The sequence below is a fragment of the Canis aureus genome, chromosome 5 (assembly GCF_053574225.1).
Source record: "Canis aureus isolate CA01 chromosome 5, VMU_Caureus_v.1.0, whole genome shotgun sequence".
NCBI classification, from domain to species: domain Eukaryota; kingdom Metazoa; phylum Chordata; class Mammalia; order Carnivora; family Canidae; genus Canis; species Canis aureus.
Window position 1 is genome coordinate 37,287,992 of NC_135615.1, and position 19,286 is coordinate 37,307,277.

At 39.7% G+C, this 19,286-nt stretch overlaps 1 protein-coding gene across 1 annotated transcript in view; it reads right to left on the reverse strand.

Annotated features, from left to right (window-relative positions):
- The window catches only part of DIAPH1 (diaphanous related formin 1), a 98,089-nt gene that overhangs the window by 52,366 nt on the left and 26,437 nt on the right, over nt 1-19,286 (reverse strand). Inside the window, exons 2-13 of the mRNA XM_077897611.1 lie at nt 11,951-11,977; nt 10,828-10,983; nt 8,219-8,320; nt 7,736-7,866; nt 7,455-7,541; nt 6,279-6,342; nt 4,705-4,844; nt 3,354-3,462; nt 1,904-2,014; nt 1,612-1,730; nt 858-974; nt 141-256 (exon numbers count right to left, since the gene is read on the reverse strand). Coding sequence (XP_077753737.1) covers nt 141-256; nt 858-974; nt 1,612-1,730; nt 1,904-2,014; nt 3,354-3,462; nt 4,705-4,844; nt 6,279-6,342; nt 7,455-7,541; nt 7,736-7,866; nt 8,219-8,320; nt 10,828-10,983; nt 11,951-11,977 — 1,279 coding nt within the window. The remainder of the gene's footprint in view (nt 1-140; nt 257-857; nt 975-1,611; nt 1,731-1,903; nt 2,015-3,353; nt 3,463-4,704; nt 4,845-6,278; nt 6,343-7,454; nt 7,542-7,735; nt 7,867-8,218; nt 8,321-10,827; nt 10,984-11,950; nt 11,978-19,286) is intronic.

Genomic DNA, 19,286 nt, shown 5'->3' on the forward strand with positions numbered 1-19,286 from the left:
ATGTTGGTTAAACACCTAAAGATAAAAACAGAAATACCTGGAAACTAGAAAGATATCTTCTCTAAAAATTTCACTGGAAGATAAAAAAAAATGGAAGGTAGAGTATGGTTTTAAGGAGCCAGACAGAAGAATATACTTACCAATCAACCCCTCAATATCAATCTGGAGGTGTCGGCACTTGAAGTCAGGATCAGCCCCATTCTTATGCAAAACTATCTGAGAAATACATTCTTCAATCAACCTATAGTACTGAGGTCTATGGAAGGAAGAGAACAAGGTTATTAGAGGAAAACCAAAATATAATTTTCAGAAGCATTCAGGATTAGGAAAAGTTGACTGCTTTCATAACAGAGGGACCTGAGAAGTGTTCCCTAAAAGACCTTCTCATAAAACTAACAAAAGTCTGCTGCCATGCTAGGAAACTCCCACTTCTACAACAGCTATTCCATCTACTTCAGATAATCAAAACTTGTTGCCATCTACCATCTGGTGCCAATCATTTCCCATCTAAAAGTCAGACTTGATCCTTTCTGTGATAGCTAGCTGCTGAATCTCTAGTGCTAGGCAACCTGAAAGAACCTTATATGGTACCTCCCTTGATTATCATCTTTACTCCACCTTACCTCCCCTCTTCAAAAAACGAAGGACATTTTACCTTATATATTCTGATCACTTCCATAAGGATGCCATTCAGTCAGATTAAAAGGACAACTGCTCCTTTTATATGTGACTAAAAATAAACTGTAATCCTTGTCTTTGTCCCTTTTTTCCCCTTTAGAGACAGTCTTTGAATTTAAGGATTTTGCTCTCTCTACTTAGGTTCAAATTCAATACTTCTCACAAGTATACCATCTTACCTGGCCTCATAGTCATTTCGGACCAAGAGCAAGTGCTGCAGGATGGACAGGAAGTGTGGCTCTGCCTTTGAATCTTTCACTGTGTTTAAGAGAATCTGGAAGACATCACTGAAGTCAGTGGAAAAGAGGAAGAGGCTAAGGAAAGCATATTTTTTAGAAACCATGTTTAACAGGTGGATTGCCCTACTCTTGGCAAAAGTCACAAAATGCCACTTCTAACAGTCATTTCTCTTATAAACATTACCCAAAATTTTTAGTTCCATAAACTTCCTCAGGCCAAAGGACTGGTGAGTTGGGTGTACTATACATGGAGATAAGAGGATTGCCAGTACTTGGCTTGAAGATAAAGCAGTAGGCAGAAAAGAAAACTGCCTACAAGTCACTTGTGTCAAATAGCAATATGCAGCCAAACTACTCCCTCTGTCAGTCTCAGGGACACTGAGAAGAAAGCAAATTACAAGCCCACTCCCCGACTTGTACATGTTCTCCAAAGGCTAGCTCTATACTTTAGTAAGCTAAGATCTCTTGTTCTAGGAGGTTCATGCTCATTTTGATAGTTACTTCCATGCTGAGGAATCCTCAGATCACTTTCCTCAATTCTCTGCTTCAAGTTGAGGTAAATAAAGCCGACTGCAATCAAAAGACATCTGCCTTACCTACTGAGAAGATACACAGGCTGATGCCCTGTTCTGAGTCCTCAGGGATCTACACTGAATGTCTCATATGTCTTGAACCCAGTCCATAAAAAGGATATTCCATCTCCATTCGAATGTCATCTAGCCGTCCCTTTAGGTCATAGGAATCTTCTTCTCCTTGTTCATCAAACACATTTAGTTGCACTCTCATATCATCATTTTCAATTTCTCGAAGGTCCTGTCAATGACAAAAGTACAAGTCAGGGAACCCAGAAGTGTCCTATGCTGGCTAGAAACCCAAGCCTTTCAGCCTGGTTCTTAAATTGAAAGCTGAAGTTACACCAGAAATGACAGGACTATCAGAGCAAGCAGGACACAGTGTGGCTGTCCTAACAAAGAGCTGAATCTCACCTGCAACACCTGATGCAGCCCCAGGCGCATCAGTTCACTTCGAATGTGAACTCGGAAGTCAAGTTCTTCTGCTGGTGTGATGAGAGCATTGATCAGCTGTAGGCAGCCCACCTAAAGTGAGAAAATTCAGCAGTATGTCATTGTAGATTCCTAGAGATCCAGATTCCATTTTCTTTACGTGCGTACTGATTGTAATGTAATGTAGAAGATGTAGTACAGGGGCAGCCTGGGTGGCCCAGTGGTTTAGTGCCACCTTCAGCCCAGGGGCTGATTCTGGAGATCCGGGATTGAGTCCCACGTCGGGCTCCCTGCACGGAGCCTGCTTCTCCCTCTGCCTATGTCTCTGCATCTCTCTATCTCTCTGTGTCTCTGTGTCTCTCATGAATAAATAAATAAATAAAATATTAAAAAAAAAAAAGAAGATGTATTACAAAACTACAAGAACTTTCTGCTAGAGCAGTAAGACCTCATTTGAACCCAGGTCTGGAGAGCTTAGAGGTCTAAATGATTCCAAGGATTTGATGGTATACTTTGTTCTTGGCCTTGGCTTTCCTAGCATATAAATACATAGCATGCCCTTTCCCCCATCTCAAAATAAGGAAAGCTGCTTTTTCTTTGCCTTCTTGGAGAGAAGGATAATCATCTTCCCTTCAGAACAAATCCTGAAATATATACAGGCAAAATTTGTTTCATTGTGCGCTTCACTTTATTGCACTGCTCTATGTAGTGCATTTTTCCTACTAACTGAAGGTCTGTGGCAACCCCATGTCAAGCAAATTTATCAGTGCTGATTTTCCCTTTTTTTAAGATTTTATTTATTTATTCATGAGAGATTGAGAGAGAGAGAGAGAGAGAGAAAGAAAGGCAGAGACACAGGCAGAGGGAGAAGCAGGCTCCATGCAGGGAGCCTGACGTGGGACTGGATCCCGGGTCTCCAGGATCAGACCCTGGGCTGAAGGTGGCACTAAACTGCTGAGCGACCCAGGCTGCCCCCAGTGCTGATTTTCCAATAGCACTTGCTTACTTCTTGTTTCTGTGTCATATTTTGGTAATTCTCAGAGTATTTAAAACTTTTTCATTATTTTATTTGTTATGGTAATCTGTAATCAGTGATTATGACTTGCTGAAAGCCTGTATGATAGTTACATTTTTAAGCAAAGTAATTAAGGTAGGTAGAGTGTTGTTGTAGACATAATACTACAGCACACATGACTACAGTATAGAGTAAACATAACTTTACATGCATGAAACTGGGAAACCAAAGAATTCATTTAACTCACTTTACTAAGATATTTGTTTTATTGTAGTGTTCTGGAAGCAAACCTGCAGTATCTTCAAGGTATGCCTATAGCTGGGAACTATTCCATGTGTTCTATTAAAAAGTCAAACGAACCTAAGTCCTTCCATCTTGAATTTTATTCTTGGGCCCAGTTTCAGAGGATATACTTGCCTTGAGTGCAATGGAGGTCCCACTTTTTAATCCATCCAACAATGGCTGGAAACGTTCCACCTCATCCATCTCAGCTCTTTCTGTCATCGCTGTCAAAACTCTCTCATTCCTGCCCAGGAGAAAGGAAAGGGAGAGAAATGTCCAGGTGCTCTGACACAGACAGGCACAACCAATAGATTATACAGAGGCACAGATCAGTTAGGAAATAGAACATTATCAAACATCAGACTTCCAACATTATTCTCCTCATCACCTAGGGTAGGGACCAGAATCTACTGAAAACTAAGGACAATCTCCTCAGAAAAATGTATTCCCTAAAACCCTATTCCTAGACTCCTATCTATGGATACCAAATTAAGACACTCATTCTATGGAGCATAAACTGTTTAAGTTTTGGAGGGGTAGTTAATATTACCAGTTTTAAATGCACATAACATTTGGCTTACTTCTAGAAACTTATTCAACATAAATGCATGAATGTGAAAGGAACATATGTACAAACATCATCTGTAATAGTAAAACAACTTATCACCTAAAGCAGGGGCCAGAATCTGCTAAGAAAAAAAAAAAAAAATGTCTACCTAAAAAGTCTAACAATGAGGAAACTTAAATAAATTATGGGATATACATACTATGGAATCCTAAACAGCCACTAAAGATAAGGTAGATCTCTAGGTACCAAAACAGAAAAATGTTCAACACCAATTGCTAAATTAAAAAATTAAAAAAAAAAAAGGGTGAGAGGAAACAAATGATATGATTCAGTTTTTATTAAACCAAACTGCTCCACAACAATAAAAATCTATCCTATGCATGTGATTTGTTTTATAGGTATAAGCCATCTTCCCTTAGTTCTAAGATACCATCTTCAGGAGTGGCAGAAAATATCTTAGAAGCCAGAAATACAATTTGCCTATACTAGTAAAAAAATCTATGAGACTATACCAAGCCATTAACACTGGTTACCTCTGCAGAAACAGGATTTACAGAAGGGATGAGGCTGTTAAATTTTATTTTATATGTTTCTATATTGTTTGAGTTAAAAAAATAAAGTTGTATTACTTCTGAATTTAAGAAAAGCAAAGTAAAAGCAACCCCAGTTCTAGGTAACATAGACGTTAATGGAGCTCTAGGAGATGCCCTACAGATTACCCCTCTGATAACCAGAAGTACACTAAGGACAGCACTAAACACCTCATGGTCCTTCTTAAACATTACGATTCACAGTGTTCATGCCTTGGTCTTACCTAGTATTCAAGACAAAGTGGATACCCAAGCAACTCAATTTTCCTCTAGACTAGGGAAGATGATAAAAAAGAGAATGTAGAAGAGCTATAACCCAGTCACATACATGTCCTCCGGCTGCGGTAAGATACAAAGAGCAGAAAGCAGCTTAGCTGCATCAATCATCATGTTGGGAACAGCAGGATCCATGGCTCTGACCAGCAGCAGGATTCCTTCTTCTGCTTCCAGCATGGTCTTAATTCCAAACTGGTAGGACAAGAACAGAGAAGGGAGGCTTAATGATGACAGCATCTAACCAGGGACAAACTTAGGAACTGTTAGGGGCTGAATGGAGTTCCCCTCTAAATTCTTATGTTGAAGTCCTAACCCCCAATACCTTAGAATATTACCTCATTTGGAAATAGGGTCATTGGTAGATTCAATTGCTTAAGTTACAACAAGGTCTTACTAGAGTAGGATGGACCCTTAATCCAATACGACTGTTGTCCCTATAACATGGAAACGTGTTGACACAGAACATGCACACAAGAATACCTTGTGAACATGAAGGCAGACATTGGGATGAGGTATCAAAAAGCCATGGAATGCCAGAGATTGCAAACAAGCTACCAGAAGCCATGAGAAAGGCATGGACCATAGTCTCCCTCACAGCCCTTGGAAGGACTCAATCCTAACAACACCCTGATCTTAGATTTAGGGCCTCCAAGAACTATGAGACAATAAATTTCTGTTGTTGAATACACAATGTGTAGTACTTTGTTATAGCAGCCACAGCAAACTAATACAGAGGCAGACCTCTTCCACAGCTAAATAGATAAGAGCATAGATACAACACAATTTTACATTTGATACAACACAATTATAGGTCTTTAAGAATAAAAATCTTTGTTTCTTTTATTTCTTTTAAATGTCCCCTCACGGGATCCCTGGGTGGCGCAGCGGTTTGGCGCCTGCCTTTGGCCCAGGGCGCGATCCTGGAGACCCGGGATCGAATCCCACATCGGGCTCCTGGTGCATGGAGCCTGCTTCTCCCTCTGCCTGTGTCTCCGCCTCTCTCTCTCTCTCTCTCTCTCTCTCTCTGTGTGACTATCATAAATAAATAAATAAATAAATAAATAAATAAATAAATAAATAAATAAATAAAAAAAAATAAATGTCCCCTCACATCCAATGAAATAAGTTAACTGTAACAAAATTAAACAATGAGGAAGATAGATCTGCATTCTGGAACAAACAACTGTGAGAGCCTTGAGTTCAAATAAGAAAAGAAAGAAAGCATGCAAGAAAGCAAGAAAGGAAGCCAGGAAGAAAGAAAGGAGTGAAGAAGGAAGGTTGGTAGGTTGATTCTAAAGTAGGAACAGTATGGAAAACAAACAAATAAGCAGAGAATAAAATAAACCTTCCAAAATCAATAAATACAGATCAGGAAATTCACAAGCATTAGCAAAACAAAGTATAAAAAAAAGGAAGGACAGTGAGCCTATGTTCTGAAACAGACATCAGAACTGGGAAAAATGGTCCATAGAGACATACCTATGTGGCAATCAAAAAGTCCTAATACTAAAAGGGAAAGCTAGAAGTCTTAAAGCTCATAACCCCAGGCCCTTTTGGAGTTTTCCAATAGAGAAGAAAAAATAGGGTTCATGATGCAGGTTGGAATGAGAATGGGAAAAGTCTCACCTTATTATTCATAAACGCTTTCAAGCAACGGATGATCTCATGCTTGTTACGGCTGTCGTAGCTTCTGTTTGTAGAAGACATAATCAGTGAGTTCCCTTTATTGTATACACCTCTCCCATTTGACTTTTCTGTTTTACAACACAGGTCTTTAGAACATCCCCAACTAGTAGCTGAGTAAATTCTAGCACACAGCAATTTGTCTTGAAGCACTGGCAAAAACAGGTGGTTGAAGAGGGATTGCCACCATCAGATCTTTGGTTAATCTTCTCGTAATCACAGAATTTAGTACAACATTAAAATCTTCTGTTTAATTCCCTAGATTTCTTTCTAAGTGCTAAATCTAATCAGGATAACATCCTATCCATTATTGCTTGTTTCACTACGTCAAAGGTTTTAAGCCTGTTCATTCAGGAAGTATAGGCCTTGTGTTTTGTTTTGGAAAGATCTCAAGAAACAGAGAAGTCACTGTGGGTCAGGCTGACTTCAATGTAGCCTAAGATAGTCCAAGATATCCTGAGAACTATTCCAACCCTAAAGACTGTCAGAAAGGGATGCCTGGGTGGCTCCGTGGTTGAGAGTCTGCCTTTGGCTCAGGGTGTGATCCTAGGGTCCTGGGATCAAGTCCTGCATCGGGCTTCCTATAGGGAGCCTGCTTCTCCCTCTGCCTATGTCTCTGTCTCTCTGTGTCTCTCATGAATAAATAAAATCTTAAGAAAGAAAGAAAGAAAAGAAAGAAAAGAAAGAAAGAAAGAAAGAAAGAAAGAAAGAAAGAAAGAAAGAAAGAAAGAAAGAAAGAAAGAAAGAAAGAAAGAAAGAAAAGAAAAGAAAAGAAAAAGAAAGAAAAGAAAAAGAAAGAGAAGAAAGAAAGTCCCCAAGAACAGGTCCCAGGGGAGCTCTGAATGAACTCCGAGCCCACTTCCACATCGGGTAAGAACCTTTGCTGCAAGACCCACAGTGTTATGTGGTCCACAGCCTGTGCTATGCACTGTGTTCCTCTTCTCTTTCCTGTGTCTATAATCATCAGTCATCCTCTAGTTGCTCAAAGACAAACGCTGTTCTCAACTAAAAGCATATTCTGGTCCACAACTTCTCATTTTAGTGCCACTTTCTCCCTTAGAGCAGTCAAGTCCCCCACTACCCTTCACCGGGAAGATGTCAAAAGTTCAAAGTCCTCACCCAGCACTTTCCTCTTTCTCATCATGGAGTCGTTTAAGGATGTCCAATAAAGAGGCCAGGCCCTCAGCACCAAATGTTTGCACCCAGCTGTAAGGAATTGAAAGAGACAATGCAATATCAAATCAAATCAATCAGCAATTATTCACCCAAACAAATTCTACCCTGACAGTCTTTCCTCCCAATCGAGAACTCTCATATGCCCTGACTCCTCTGATCTTCAATCCTCATCAGTAAACCTTAACCTTGGGTTCTTACTCTTGTTACCACCTCAGAATCCTTACCTGACGGGGTTGTTGTTGAGGGAGACACGAAGGGACTCCAGGCAGGAGAGCAGAGGCATATCCCGCAAGCCTGACCTCAACTCCTGAATGTACATCATGGCAGACCTAGAGCTCTCCTTCTGGCTCATGCCCTAGATGGGAGCATATGGAGAAATTAGTCAACACTGGACCCAGTCATAAACTGGACTAGCATTAGTCATTACCTTCTGAATATCAAGGAAGACACACATCATACATACCACCAAACTCTATGGAACTGAGAATTTTCCATCCCATTCCCCATATGCACTTCATGAAGACTAAATCAGGCAAAAAGTATGTCAATGACGCTAACTCGAATGAGAGTAAAACATGAGTAGGCTTGTGTGACAGAATAAAGTAAGAGTGATGAAGGCATAAAATGTTTTATAAAATTGGTAAAACAAACAGGTCCAAGATAAGGGCAGAGTCTCCCATGTCATGGGTACCTGCCCCAGGACTCACAGCCTTAGAGGTGTGCAAGTATTGGGACACCATCTCCCTCTTGATGATAATGTCCTTCTCCCTCAAAGGCTGCTGTTTCTCCTCGTTCAGATTCATATCCAGCTAGTAGACAAAAAAAAGAAAAAAGAAAAAACAAAATTGTATCAAAGTCCTTATAAGTTTTCAGTGTTTAATATTTAGTATACTCAGTAAAGAGTTAAACACATCAAATGCTTACTGAATAAGTAAGTGTTCCTGATCCCTTGAGATTTAATCTATTACATATTGCAGATAATGAAAATTCCTCAGGGATAAATGTTAATGGTTAACATTTTAGCATAAATTCTTACAGACACTTTTATACATTTAATGTTTTTCTTAAATATTAAGATGATAGATGAAAAATTTATTTTTTATTATTGAAAGAAAAGCACATAGAATGTTTTTTGTACTTGGGATGGTCTCTTTTTTTTTTTAAGATTTTTATTTATTTTTTTCATGAGACACAGAGAGAGAGAGAGGCAGAGACACAGGCAGAGGGAGGAGTAGGCTCCTTGCAAGGAGACTGATGCGGGACTCTATCCCGGGACCAGGATCACGCCTTGTACAAAAGGCAGACGTTCAACCGCTGAGCCACCCAAACATCCTGTACTTGGGATGATCTTAGAAATCTCTTCTGGATGATGCTGGAGTCCTCAGATCGCATCCTACATCAGGCTCCCTGCATTGAGCCTGCTTCTCCCTCTGCCTGTCCCTGCCTCCCTCTCTCTCTGTGTTTCTCATGAATAAATAAATAAAATCTTAAAAAAAAAAAAAAAAAAGATGAAAAACTCTGATGAAATAAAACTTAAAAAGAACATTAGTACAAGAGACCTTATCTGGAATTGTGATTTGAATGAACAGTTTTTTAAAAATGACCCAACTGAAAAAAAAAAAACAAAAAAACTTATAATGTTCATTGTATGTTCATCTTTGCATTTTGTCAAGTTTTTAGTATATTAAAATAGTTATAATTTCAAAAAATAAAAATAAAAAAATAAAGAATTACTGGGGGATCCCTGGGTGGCGCAGTGGTTTGGCGCCTGCCTTTGGCCCAGGGCGTGATCCTGGAGACCCGGGATCAAATCCCACATCGGGCTCCCAGTGCATGGAGCTTGCTTCTCCCTCTGCCCGTGTCTCTGCCCCTCTCTCTCTCTCTCTCTGTGTGACTATCATAAATTAAAAAAATAAAATAAAAAATAATAAAGAATTACTGATTTTCAAGAATTAAAGATTTCTGGCTTCTTTAGAAAAATAAAAATATCTGACACTATTGGGCTAGCACTTCCAACTGGAGTGCTACAAAAGCTATTGGCACTGAATCACAGTTGGCCTTCCTAACAGAAAGGCCCAAAGTTCTTCTGCATTTGGCCACAGTCTCCTCTTCTTTTCATCTGCTATCTGGCCTTATTCCTGCCGCCTCCCTGGCCCTAAAGACACATACATTTGCAATCCAAGTCCAAGGGATGGTCTTAGTTCTTACAGTACTTGGACTGAGAGAAAAACTGAAAGCTGTAGTGAAAAAAAAAATAATAATAGTACTGGCTTAGTGTTTACTACATACCAGGTCCAGCGTTAAGAATTCTTATCCCCAAAAAAAAAAAGAATTCTTATCCCAGGGCAGCCTGGGTGGCTCAGCGGTTTAGCGCCACCTTTAGCCCAGGGCGTGATCCTGGGGACCCGGGATGGAGTCCCATGTCAGGCTTCCTGAATGGAGCCTGTTTCTCCCTCTGTGTCTCTGCCTCTCTGTGTGTGTGTGTGTATTTACTCTCATGAGTAAATAAAATCTAAAAAAAAAAAAAAAATCCCATGCTTTTAATTAAGTTAGGCCTGCTGCTAGTCTCTGTTTGCATCTGAAACTATTCAGGCAACATACAGGTCTTATGAAGCTTTGGAACCATGTACTCCAAACTTTACAAGACTTAGCACTACAGCACATTCACTGAGGGTCCTGCTCACTCAATGTCCCTCACTGAGGACAGGAAAGCCACAATGAGTACTTCATTACTCAACTGACTTTGGCCACAATCTTCAAAGATCTTCTAGGAATTATAGCATCAGAATTTTCTTTTCAGATTCACCACTAAATAAAAGTGCCTTTCCATTCCTCAGTCTCTTTTTGCATAAAATTCATGGCTAATGCTCTAAAACTTTATCTACCCTGGCTAACCCAAAGGTGGTCTCCACACTACCACATGAGTTGGTCCACTCACTTTATGTCTTTGTAACTAACATACTGCTGTGCAGAAGGACATTAACAAAGTGGTCACTGATCAGGTATTTCCAAGCCTAACTCATCGATTGCTTTGGAAGGTTCTGAGAACCAATATCACCATTTCGAGTTACAGAAAGTCAAAGTTATGACAAATGGCAAGTATCACAGTGAAGGAAATTTGCTAGAAATTTGCTATGGACAGGTGGGTGTATATTTAGCCACTTTGTTAATAGGATTATTAAGTTCTCTGTTAAGCCTGAAATTCTTCATAATTAAGAGCCAATTAAGGGGGATCATGCCCAAAAGAGTGCCCACCACGCCCACAAATGCATTTTCAGAAAAAAAAAAAAGAATATTTTGAGGTGGGGAAACTTACCAGCATCTGTTCAAAGAGTACTAGAACTTGCTCATCTGAAACGTCTTGCAATGACTGTGCTGTGGGGTCATCCCCATATGATGCAGAGGAATTTCTATGAGCAGAATTGGGCTTTTCCTTCTCCTTCTTAATTCTCATGCTGGTAAATCTCTCCAGCTGAGAAAGAGAAAAAAGTATTAGCAGTGATCCATTTTCATTTGCACAACAAACCACACATGAAGTAGCCAATTTTCGAACTTCTTATTTGTGCATGGTTCCTCTGGTTTGTGGGCACTTCAAGTCTTCTGACATAAAAACAAGAAATCTCTCATCCAATTTAGTACACTGACTCTGTACTCTCATCTTCATCCAAAGATAAGAGGACTGAAGTATTAGGATTTGAAACCTCTCTACAAAGAGAAAACTTTGTTCTTGAGCTCTCCTGCCATTTCTAAGTCTTCCAGCAATACAGAACTGAAAACACCTCATGTATAGAATTATCTGAATAAAATGCCATTTCTTTCCCTTAGAGGATCCCTCCCTTCCAGAGGTTGAGTATGACCATAGAATTTAGTAGATGTAAGTTATGCAGAATAAACAAATGCCTTAAAACCAGGAACCATTACTTTTTCTTTCTTCTGATACTCTAAAACCCATTATGCAGGCAGCAAAAGTTCAATATACAGTCTTCAAAATCCCTTCTGCAAAGAATACAGTGTACTTCAGAGGTATATATGCCACCACCTCTGTGCTAACCAAAGATTCATGAACCATTCCCCAAACCTCAAGTACAGATGCTCAAAACAAAGAGCCACCAATAAGCTGCAGCTTGTTAGCTCCACCTGTTTGAAAATGACAGTATCTTCAAGCACTGTGGGACTTTAAGTGATAGAAGTAGTATTCAGACTGCAAGTCAGTTATGAGTTTAAAGAACATGCCTACCCTTGGAAGCCAATGAATATCCCAGGGGAATGCATGCAATGGGCCAAACACAGAGCAAAGAGTTAGGAAAAAGCTTTGGGAGGTTCTGAGAATAGAACCAATATCACCATTTTGAGTTACAGAAAGTCAAAGTTATGACAAATAGTAAGTATCACAGTGAAGGAAATTTGCTAGAACATGCACATACTTAAAATTTCCTTACCTCATCTGCCATGAGCCGCTTCAGAGTCTAGGACACAGGAAAAAAGGAGGGAGAAGGAAGAAAAGATAGATCAGTGAAATTCCAGGGAACCTCCCAAACACCTGATGGGTTGGGGGGAAAAAAGAGTAAGTTGAAAGGATCTTCTACAAGCTAGAAGATTTCAGCAAACTATTCCTTAGCACATTCTCTTGTGTAAGGGGCATGAAGGAGTTTTAAGGTCACTAACATATGACTCTTTAGTGGGCAAAACAAGTAGAGAACTGCAAAGACTCTAAATCTGATGACCAATATGCCTATGAAACATGTTCAACTTCATTAGTAAATAAGGAAATGCTAACTAAAACCACAATGAGATATCGCTTCACACTCTCAGGACTGGCAAACATTTTCAGGTCTCTCTGGTTGTAGATCAGCAGGAACTCTCATACGCTATCAGTGGTAATGTAAAGTGCAATGGTTGTAGATCAGCAGGAACTCTCATACGCTATCAGTGGTAATGTAAGTGCAATGGCCACTTTGGAAAATAGCATGACGTTATCTAATAAAGTTAAATACATATATATACACAACTCAACACATCAATTTCTATAAATCTACCCTGCAGAAACTTGCATGTATGTACCAGGATGTATACATAACAAGAATGTTTGCAGCAATACTCTAATATCTAAAACAGAAAACAATCCAAAGAGTCATCAAGAATAGAATAGATAACCTGGTACCATACAGTGGGTAACAATTAATTACACAGAGAAATTAAATGGACTTACAGCTACTCCAAGAGCATTAAAACTAAATTGTTATTTCAGGGCAGCCCAGGTGGCTCAGTGGTTTAGCACTGACTTCCGCCCAGGGTGTGATCCTGGAGACCCAGGATCGAGTCCCACGTCCGGCTCCCTGCATGGAGCCTGCTTCTCCCTCTGCCTGTCTCTGCCCCTCTCTCTCTGTCTCTGTCTCCCATGAATAAATAAATAAAATCTTTAAAATAAAATAAATGTGTTATTTCATTTATATATCAACTATATTATTTAGGATATAAAATTATAAGCGGAATGATTATCACAAATGTCAAAACCGTGTTGTGACTGCAGAAGGTGACAGAGGGGCTTCTAAAGGACTCACAATGTTCTATTTCTTGACATGGATGATGGCTACATGGGTGTTTGGTTTCATAGTTCTATGTTCTCTTCTGTATACATGCTGTACTTAAAAAGAAAATGAGCAGGGATGGTAAGTAGGAATCCTCTGTCCTAATACTTAATTTTAAGTCATATTTCCTTCTGCTAATGTTTTACAAGATTATATACAGTAAATACCTCTTGACTAACTTCCTCAACTAATGAAAAACTAGCTCTGACCCTGCCACAAAGCTACTTTAACTAACTTTTTTATGGACAAGAAAACTCTCTACCATTATGTTCACATTCCCCATGTCAGAGTTCAGTTACATTTGGTGTGAACTATAAATCTTAACTCCCCCTCCACGGTCTGGAAGAGGCCAAGCTTCCACCGACTGAGGGCTAATCAGATACCTAAAGCTGTAAGAACCTTGCTCAGCATCAACAGAATTTAAAGCTACGTTGTGTGTGCTACTCACTGGGGAATGCAGGGAGAAGGATAGTGAGGCAGACAGTAACACCGAAGGGGACTAACGGGTCCTTTTGTCACAACCCCTTAGGGGATACAGGCTACAAAAAGGATGAGTACATACAATTTAACCACTGCCAAGGTCAAGCTTATTTGCACTGAAAGCAACTGCTTCCAGAAGCTTGTCCTCCAAACTCAAAATGTTCATTCAGAATCAAGCAACAACCCTAACAATTCTGGGATGGATGTAACATAGGAACAGAAGTTGAGGCTAATGAATCAGTGCCAGATAGATTGCTCACAGCTGCAGGCTAAGTTAAACAAGGAACCAAGGTTCCTTCTGCCTACAGACTTTCATTTCTATCCATTTCATTTCTACTACCACTACATAAGCTTATGCCATTATTATCTCCGCTTGACTTAACTGCAACAGCTTCCTAACTGATCTTGATGCCTCCAGTCCTGTCGACCCCACACTAAATCCATTCTCCATAACATATCCAAGAGTAATCTTTCTAAAATGCCATACTGTCCACGGTTATTTTCTCATTTAAAATCTTTTAATGGCTCCCTATTGCCCTCAGGTTAAAATCCAAATTCTCTAGTGTGGTCTAGGACATTCCTGGCTTCTTTCCCTTGATTCATCCCTCACAAACCCTCTACCTCAAACTTTATCTTTTGGGCATCCTGAATCAGTTGCAGGTCCAAAAACAGTTCATGCCACCCCAGACTTTCCCTAGGCTGCTCCTTCCCTCAAGCGAGACTGTGCTTTCAAGGCTAACTCCAATAGGCCCTGCATGATGATACCAACTCTAATTGGAGAAGTGCTTCTTCTCCTTATGTTTCCACAATAATAGGTACTTGCCTGTCTCATAGCCCTAGTTGTGGATTACAGTTGTTCTTGACTGTGACTCTTCTATCCTCTTCCAGACTAAGTTCTTTCCGGGCAGAGCCTGAGACTTAGTCATTATATTTCCTATGGACAGATACCACAGTCTGGGGCTGCTTTCCTAAAATACCAAGTCCTGAAGAAGCTCTCAAACCTATTCATTGTTTCAATGAAGAAAACTGAAGCCTAGACAGGTAGAATAAATCACTGAGGTCACATGATCAGGAAAAGGCTGGGTATGAACTCTAGGCTCCAGAAGCCAAAGCCTAAAATCTTTGCATTCCCCAAATTCTTCTGCCTTGTTTCCATTTAATACTGACTAACTCTTGCCTTTAGAAACAAAAGTGAATATACTTTTCACAAGAAGAAGATACCACATTCCCTTGCTTCTCTTGGTGCATTATTAGAAACAGATTTAATTACTTTTAAAAAAAGTACCCCAGGGACGCCTGGGTGGCTCTGTGGTTGAGTGTCTGCCTTTGGCTCAGGGCAGATCCCGGTCCAGGGATCGAGTCCCACAAGTCCCACATCGGGCTCCTGTTAGGAACCTGTTTCTCCCTCTGTCTATGTATCTCCTTCTGTGTCTTTCAGGAATAAATAAATAAATTCTTTTTTAAAAACTGTTAAAAAAAAAAAAAGTATCCCAATTAGCACTCTGTTTAAGGACAGCAAAAATGATGCATGCAGGATCAAAGTTGCACTTCCCCAAAATGTCCAACAGAGGGAAGCAACTACCAGCAAAGCAAATCCTCCTTTAGTCAAAATTCTGTTTCAGAACCCAACAGAACACCCCAACAGCAAACTCAATTCAATTACTGAAATGTAACCTGTTACTACAGTGTATTGAGGGTGTATTGTCTACTCACTATTATGTTTTCTTTACAGATCCTCTACACTGTGCTTGCAAACAGTAAGGTTTACTCAGTGTTTTAATTATATCATTAGTTGTGCTGTGGTTTCTCTGAGATACAGAACAAGAAATTCCCAGATCATAAAAAGTATAAATGACTAAAACTAGTGGGGTCCAGGAAGATAAAGCTACTAGAGCTGTATTTGTGCTTTACACTACACCTCGATGTCCAAGTTTTTGTCTTTAAGTTCTCTAATTGCCCCACCTGTCTCAATGTTTGTTTTTTTTTTTTTTTAAAGATTTATTTATTTATTTATGATAGAGAGAGAGAGGCAGAGACACAGGAGGAGGGAGAAGCAGGCTCCATGCCGGGAGCCCGACGTGGGACTCGATCCCAGGACTCCAGGATCACGCCCTGGGCCAAAGGCAAGCACCAAACCGCTGAGCCACCCAGGGATCCCCTCTTAATGGTTTTATTCTCACCATTCTCCTTGCCTGCAGTCAATTCCCCAAACCAAACCCTTACTCTCTTAACCTGTTGGCATGAAATACTTCATCTTCCTGTCCGTCCTACAGAGTCTTACTAAAATTTTTAACTACAAATAAAGATATTAAAAGAAACATAGATACTAAATAAGATCTTTTTAAAATACCAAAATCTGCTCACAAACACAGATTAATAGGAACTACTAGATAAAGGACACTAGACTGAACAAAGCACCTAATTTTTTCCCCTCTTGAAACCCTTCTAAATCTACAGAAAAAGATTTCTTGGAAAGAAAACAATGATGGAAGGAAAGAGCCTACAAGGTTGGGAAGAGCAAGAAAAGCACAATTGCAACCAAATTTTGAAGCTAGGGAAAAAATAAACTAGAGATAAACCTAAAGACCTAAGAGGGCAGCCCCCGTGGCACAGCAGTTTAGTGCCGCCTGCAGCCCAGGGCGTGATCCTGGAGACCCTAGATCGAGTCCCACGTCGGGCTCCCTACATGGAGCCTGTTCTCCCTCCGCCTGTGTCTCTGCGCCTCTCTCTCTCTCTCTGAATAGATAAATAAAATCTTTAAAAAATAAAAATAAAAGACCTAAGAAAGCTGAGTCCTAAACCAGAAGTAGGAAAAGACAATAAGCAATTGTAATTATATTTAACCATCCTCAAAAGGCTGAAGAATTAACAACATGAGGTACCTGGAGACTGGAAGGAGGGGGAGCCTAAAAATAAGCAGATTGGTTGGAAGCTGTTTAAGAAGCATTTTGGTCTGTAGATCCTTCCAATCCCAATTCCCCCAGCTGTCCTCCTGGCCCATACAAGTGAGACAGTACCCTCCCTTACTCCAACAGAAGTCTGCAAGTTTATTCTTACAGGGTCTCTGAATTGGGAGATGCCAGGCACAATTGTGGGTAGGAATCTTATACCTAAATCTAGGCATAATAGATACTGAGACACCTAGCACCTTTCCCATATAGTTTCTGAGAACCCCAGCAGCCTGAGTGGCCATTAGCCCTGAGGCAGAAAATTAGAAGACTTCTCAGGGGAAATGAAAAATGACCTAAAACTCCTGACACAGTCCAAGTAGATCACCTTGGGAATTCTGCAGTACAATATGGAAGCTACCAGCCACACGTATTAATTGAGCACTTTTAATGTTGCTAGTATGCCTGAGGGAAGAATTTTAAATTGTATTTAATTTTAAATAAATTTAAATTGAAAAACTAATATATTATTGTTAAAATTAAGTATGTTTGGAATATCCTGGGTATGTGAATCTCTTTTCACCTGTAAATTTTATGAAGTCTAAATATACTTCAACTTGGGGCACCTGAGTGGCCCAGTCAGGTAAGCATCCAACTCTTGGTTCTGGCTCAGGGCATGATCTCAGGGTTATAAGATCAAGCACCATACAGGGCTCCGTGCTCAGGGTCCAGTTGGCTTGTCCTTCTCTCTCCTCCACTGCCCCTCCTCAACTCCCCACCCAATCCCCACACCCCTATGCACTCACACTCTCTTTAAAATAAATAAATAAATAAATAAATAAATAAATAAATAAATAATAAAATTTTTAAATGTATCTCAACTATTTATTATGAAAACTTAGTATATAAATTGAAATGTGCTGTAAATGTAAAATATACACAGGAGTCCAACAACTTAATATGAAAAACAGAATATAAGGGCACCTAAGTAGCTCAGTCAGTTAAATGACTGCCTTCGGCTAAGGTCATGATCCCAGTGTCCTCGGATCGTCCTGGGACCAAGTCCCGCATCCAGCTCCCTGTTCCAGCCTGCTTCTCCCTCACTCTGCCACTCCTCCTGCTTGTTTTCTCTCTCTCTGTGTCAAATAAATAAAACATTTAAAAAAGCAAAATATAAGACATTAATACTTTGGGACACCTGGGTGGCTCAGTGATTGAGCATCTGCCTTCAGCTCAGGGCATAATCACAGCGTCCTGGGATCGAGTCCCACATCAGGCTCCCTGCATGGAGCCTGCTTCTTCCTCTGCCTATGTCTCTGCCTCTCTCTGGGTCTCTCATGAATAAATAAATAAAATCTTTAAAAAAAAAACATTAATACTTTTATATTTATTACATACTAAAATCTTTTTATATGCTGATTACCTAATTAATATTATTTAAATTAATTTCACATGTTTCTTTTTGCCTTTTTCTGTGGCTGCCAGAAAAATCATAGATTGCATATGGGACTCATATCTCTATTGTACAGGTCTGTTCTATAGTAAACTGCACAGTTAACAATCTTAACCTGTGCATCAAGAGTTTCCAATCAGTTTGTTAGTCCCTCATTTTTCTTTTTTTTAAAGTAGGCTCCATGCCCAGCGTGGCATCCAGCACAGGGCTTGAACTTGTGACCCTGAGATCAAGAGCCAAACGCTTAACCAACTGAGCCATGCAGGCACCTCTGTCAGTCCCTCATTCTTAAACATTAGCAGACAAGCCAGGTTATCAGACATTTGAGAAAAGCCACTAATATACGACATAGAAAAAACACAAAGACAACTTATCAGACTATGCAAAAAGATGTTCAAAATCACTAATTCCAGAAAAGAGAACATAATGCCACTTTAAAAAGAAACATTCAGAAGAAAAAGAACCCACAGAAGTAGAAAATATGAGAACAGAAACTCAAGAGAAAGCTCAATAGAAGGACTAGATTAAAATTGAGGAAATCTCCCAAAAAGCAGAGAAAAACCCCAGAGATGGAAAAATAAGAGAGAAAAGATAAGCAAAGATAAGATCAGTTTGGAAGGCTCAATACACAATAGGAGATAACAGGGGAGCAAGTTACCAATGAAAAAAATTCAAGAATATTTCCCAGTACCAAAGGATAAATCTCCAGCACAAAGGATAAACATAGACCACAAAGGCATATTACGGCAAAATTTCAATACAATGAATACAAAGAATATTCTACAAGATCCGAGAGAAGGGAGAAAAAAATGGTCATATACAAAGTAATAAGAACAGATTTGGGTTTTTTAACAATATACCAAAAGCTAGATGATAATGGAATAAGGCCTTTAAAAATACGAAGAAAAGTAATTTCAATTTTTTTTTAAATTTTTTATTTATTTATGATAGTCACAGAGAGAGAGAGAGAGAGAGAGAGAGAGGCAGAGACCTAGGCAGAGGGAGAAGCAGGCTCCATGCACCGGGAGCCCGATGTGGGATTCGATCCCGGGTCTCCAGGATCGCGCCCTGGGCCAAAGGCAGGCGCCAAACCGCTGCGCCACCCAGGGATCCCAAGAAAAGTAATTTCAAATCTAGAATTCTATATTCAACAAATCAATCAAATATTGGGTTCAGAATAGACATTTTCAGAAATAAGCTTTCAAAAAATTTATCACCAGGCATCTCAGAAAGCTATTGTAGGATATGCTCCACCAAAATGAGGGACCAAACCAAGGATGTAAAGGACTTGAAAGAAGGGCAACAGGAGACTTAAACCATAAAAGAGGTAAAGGAAATTTCTAGGGCAAAGATTCCAGACAACTGT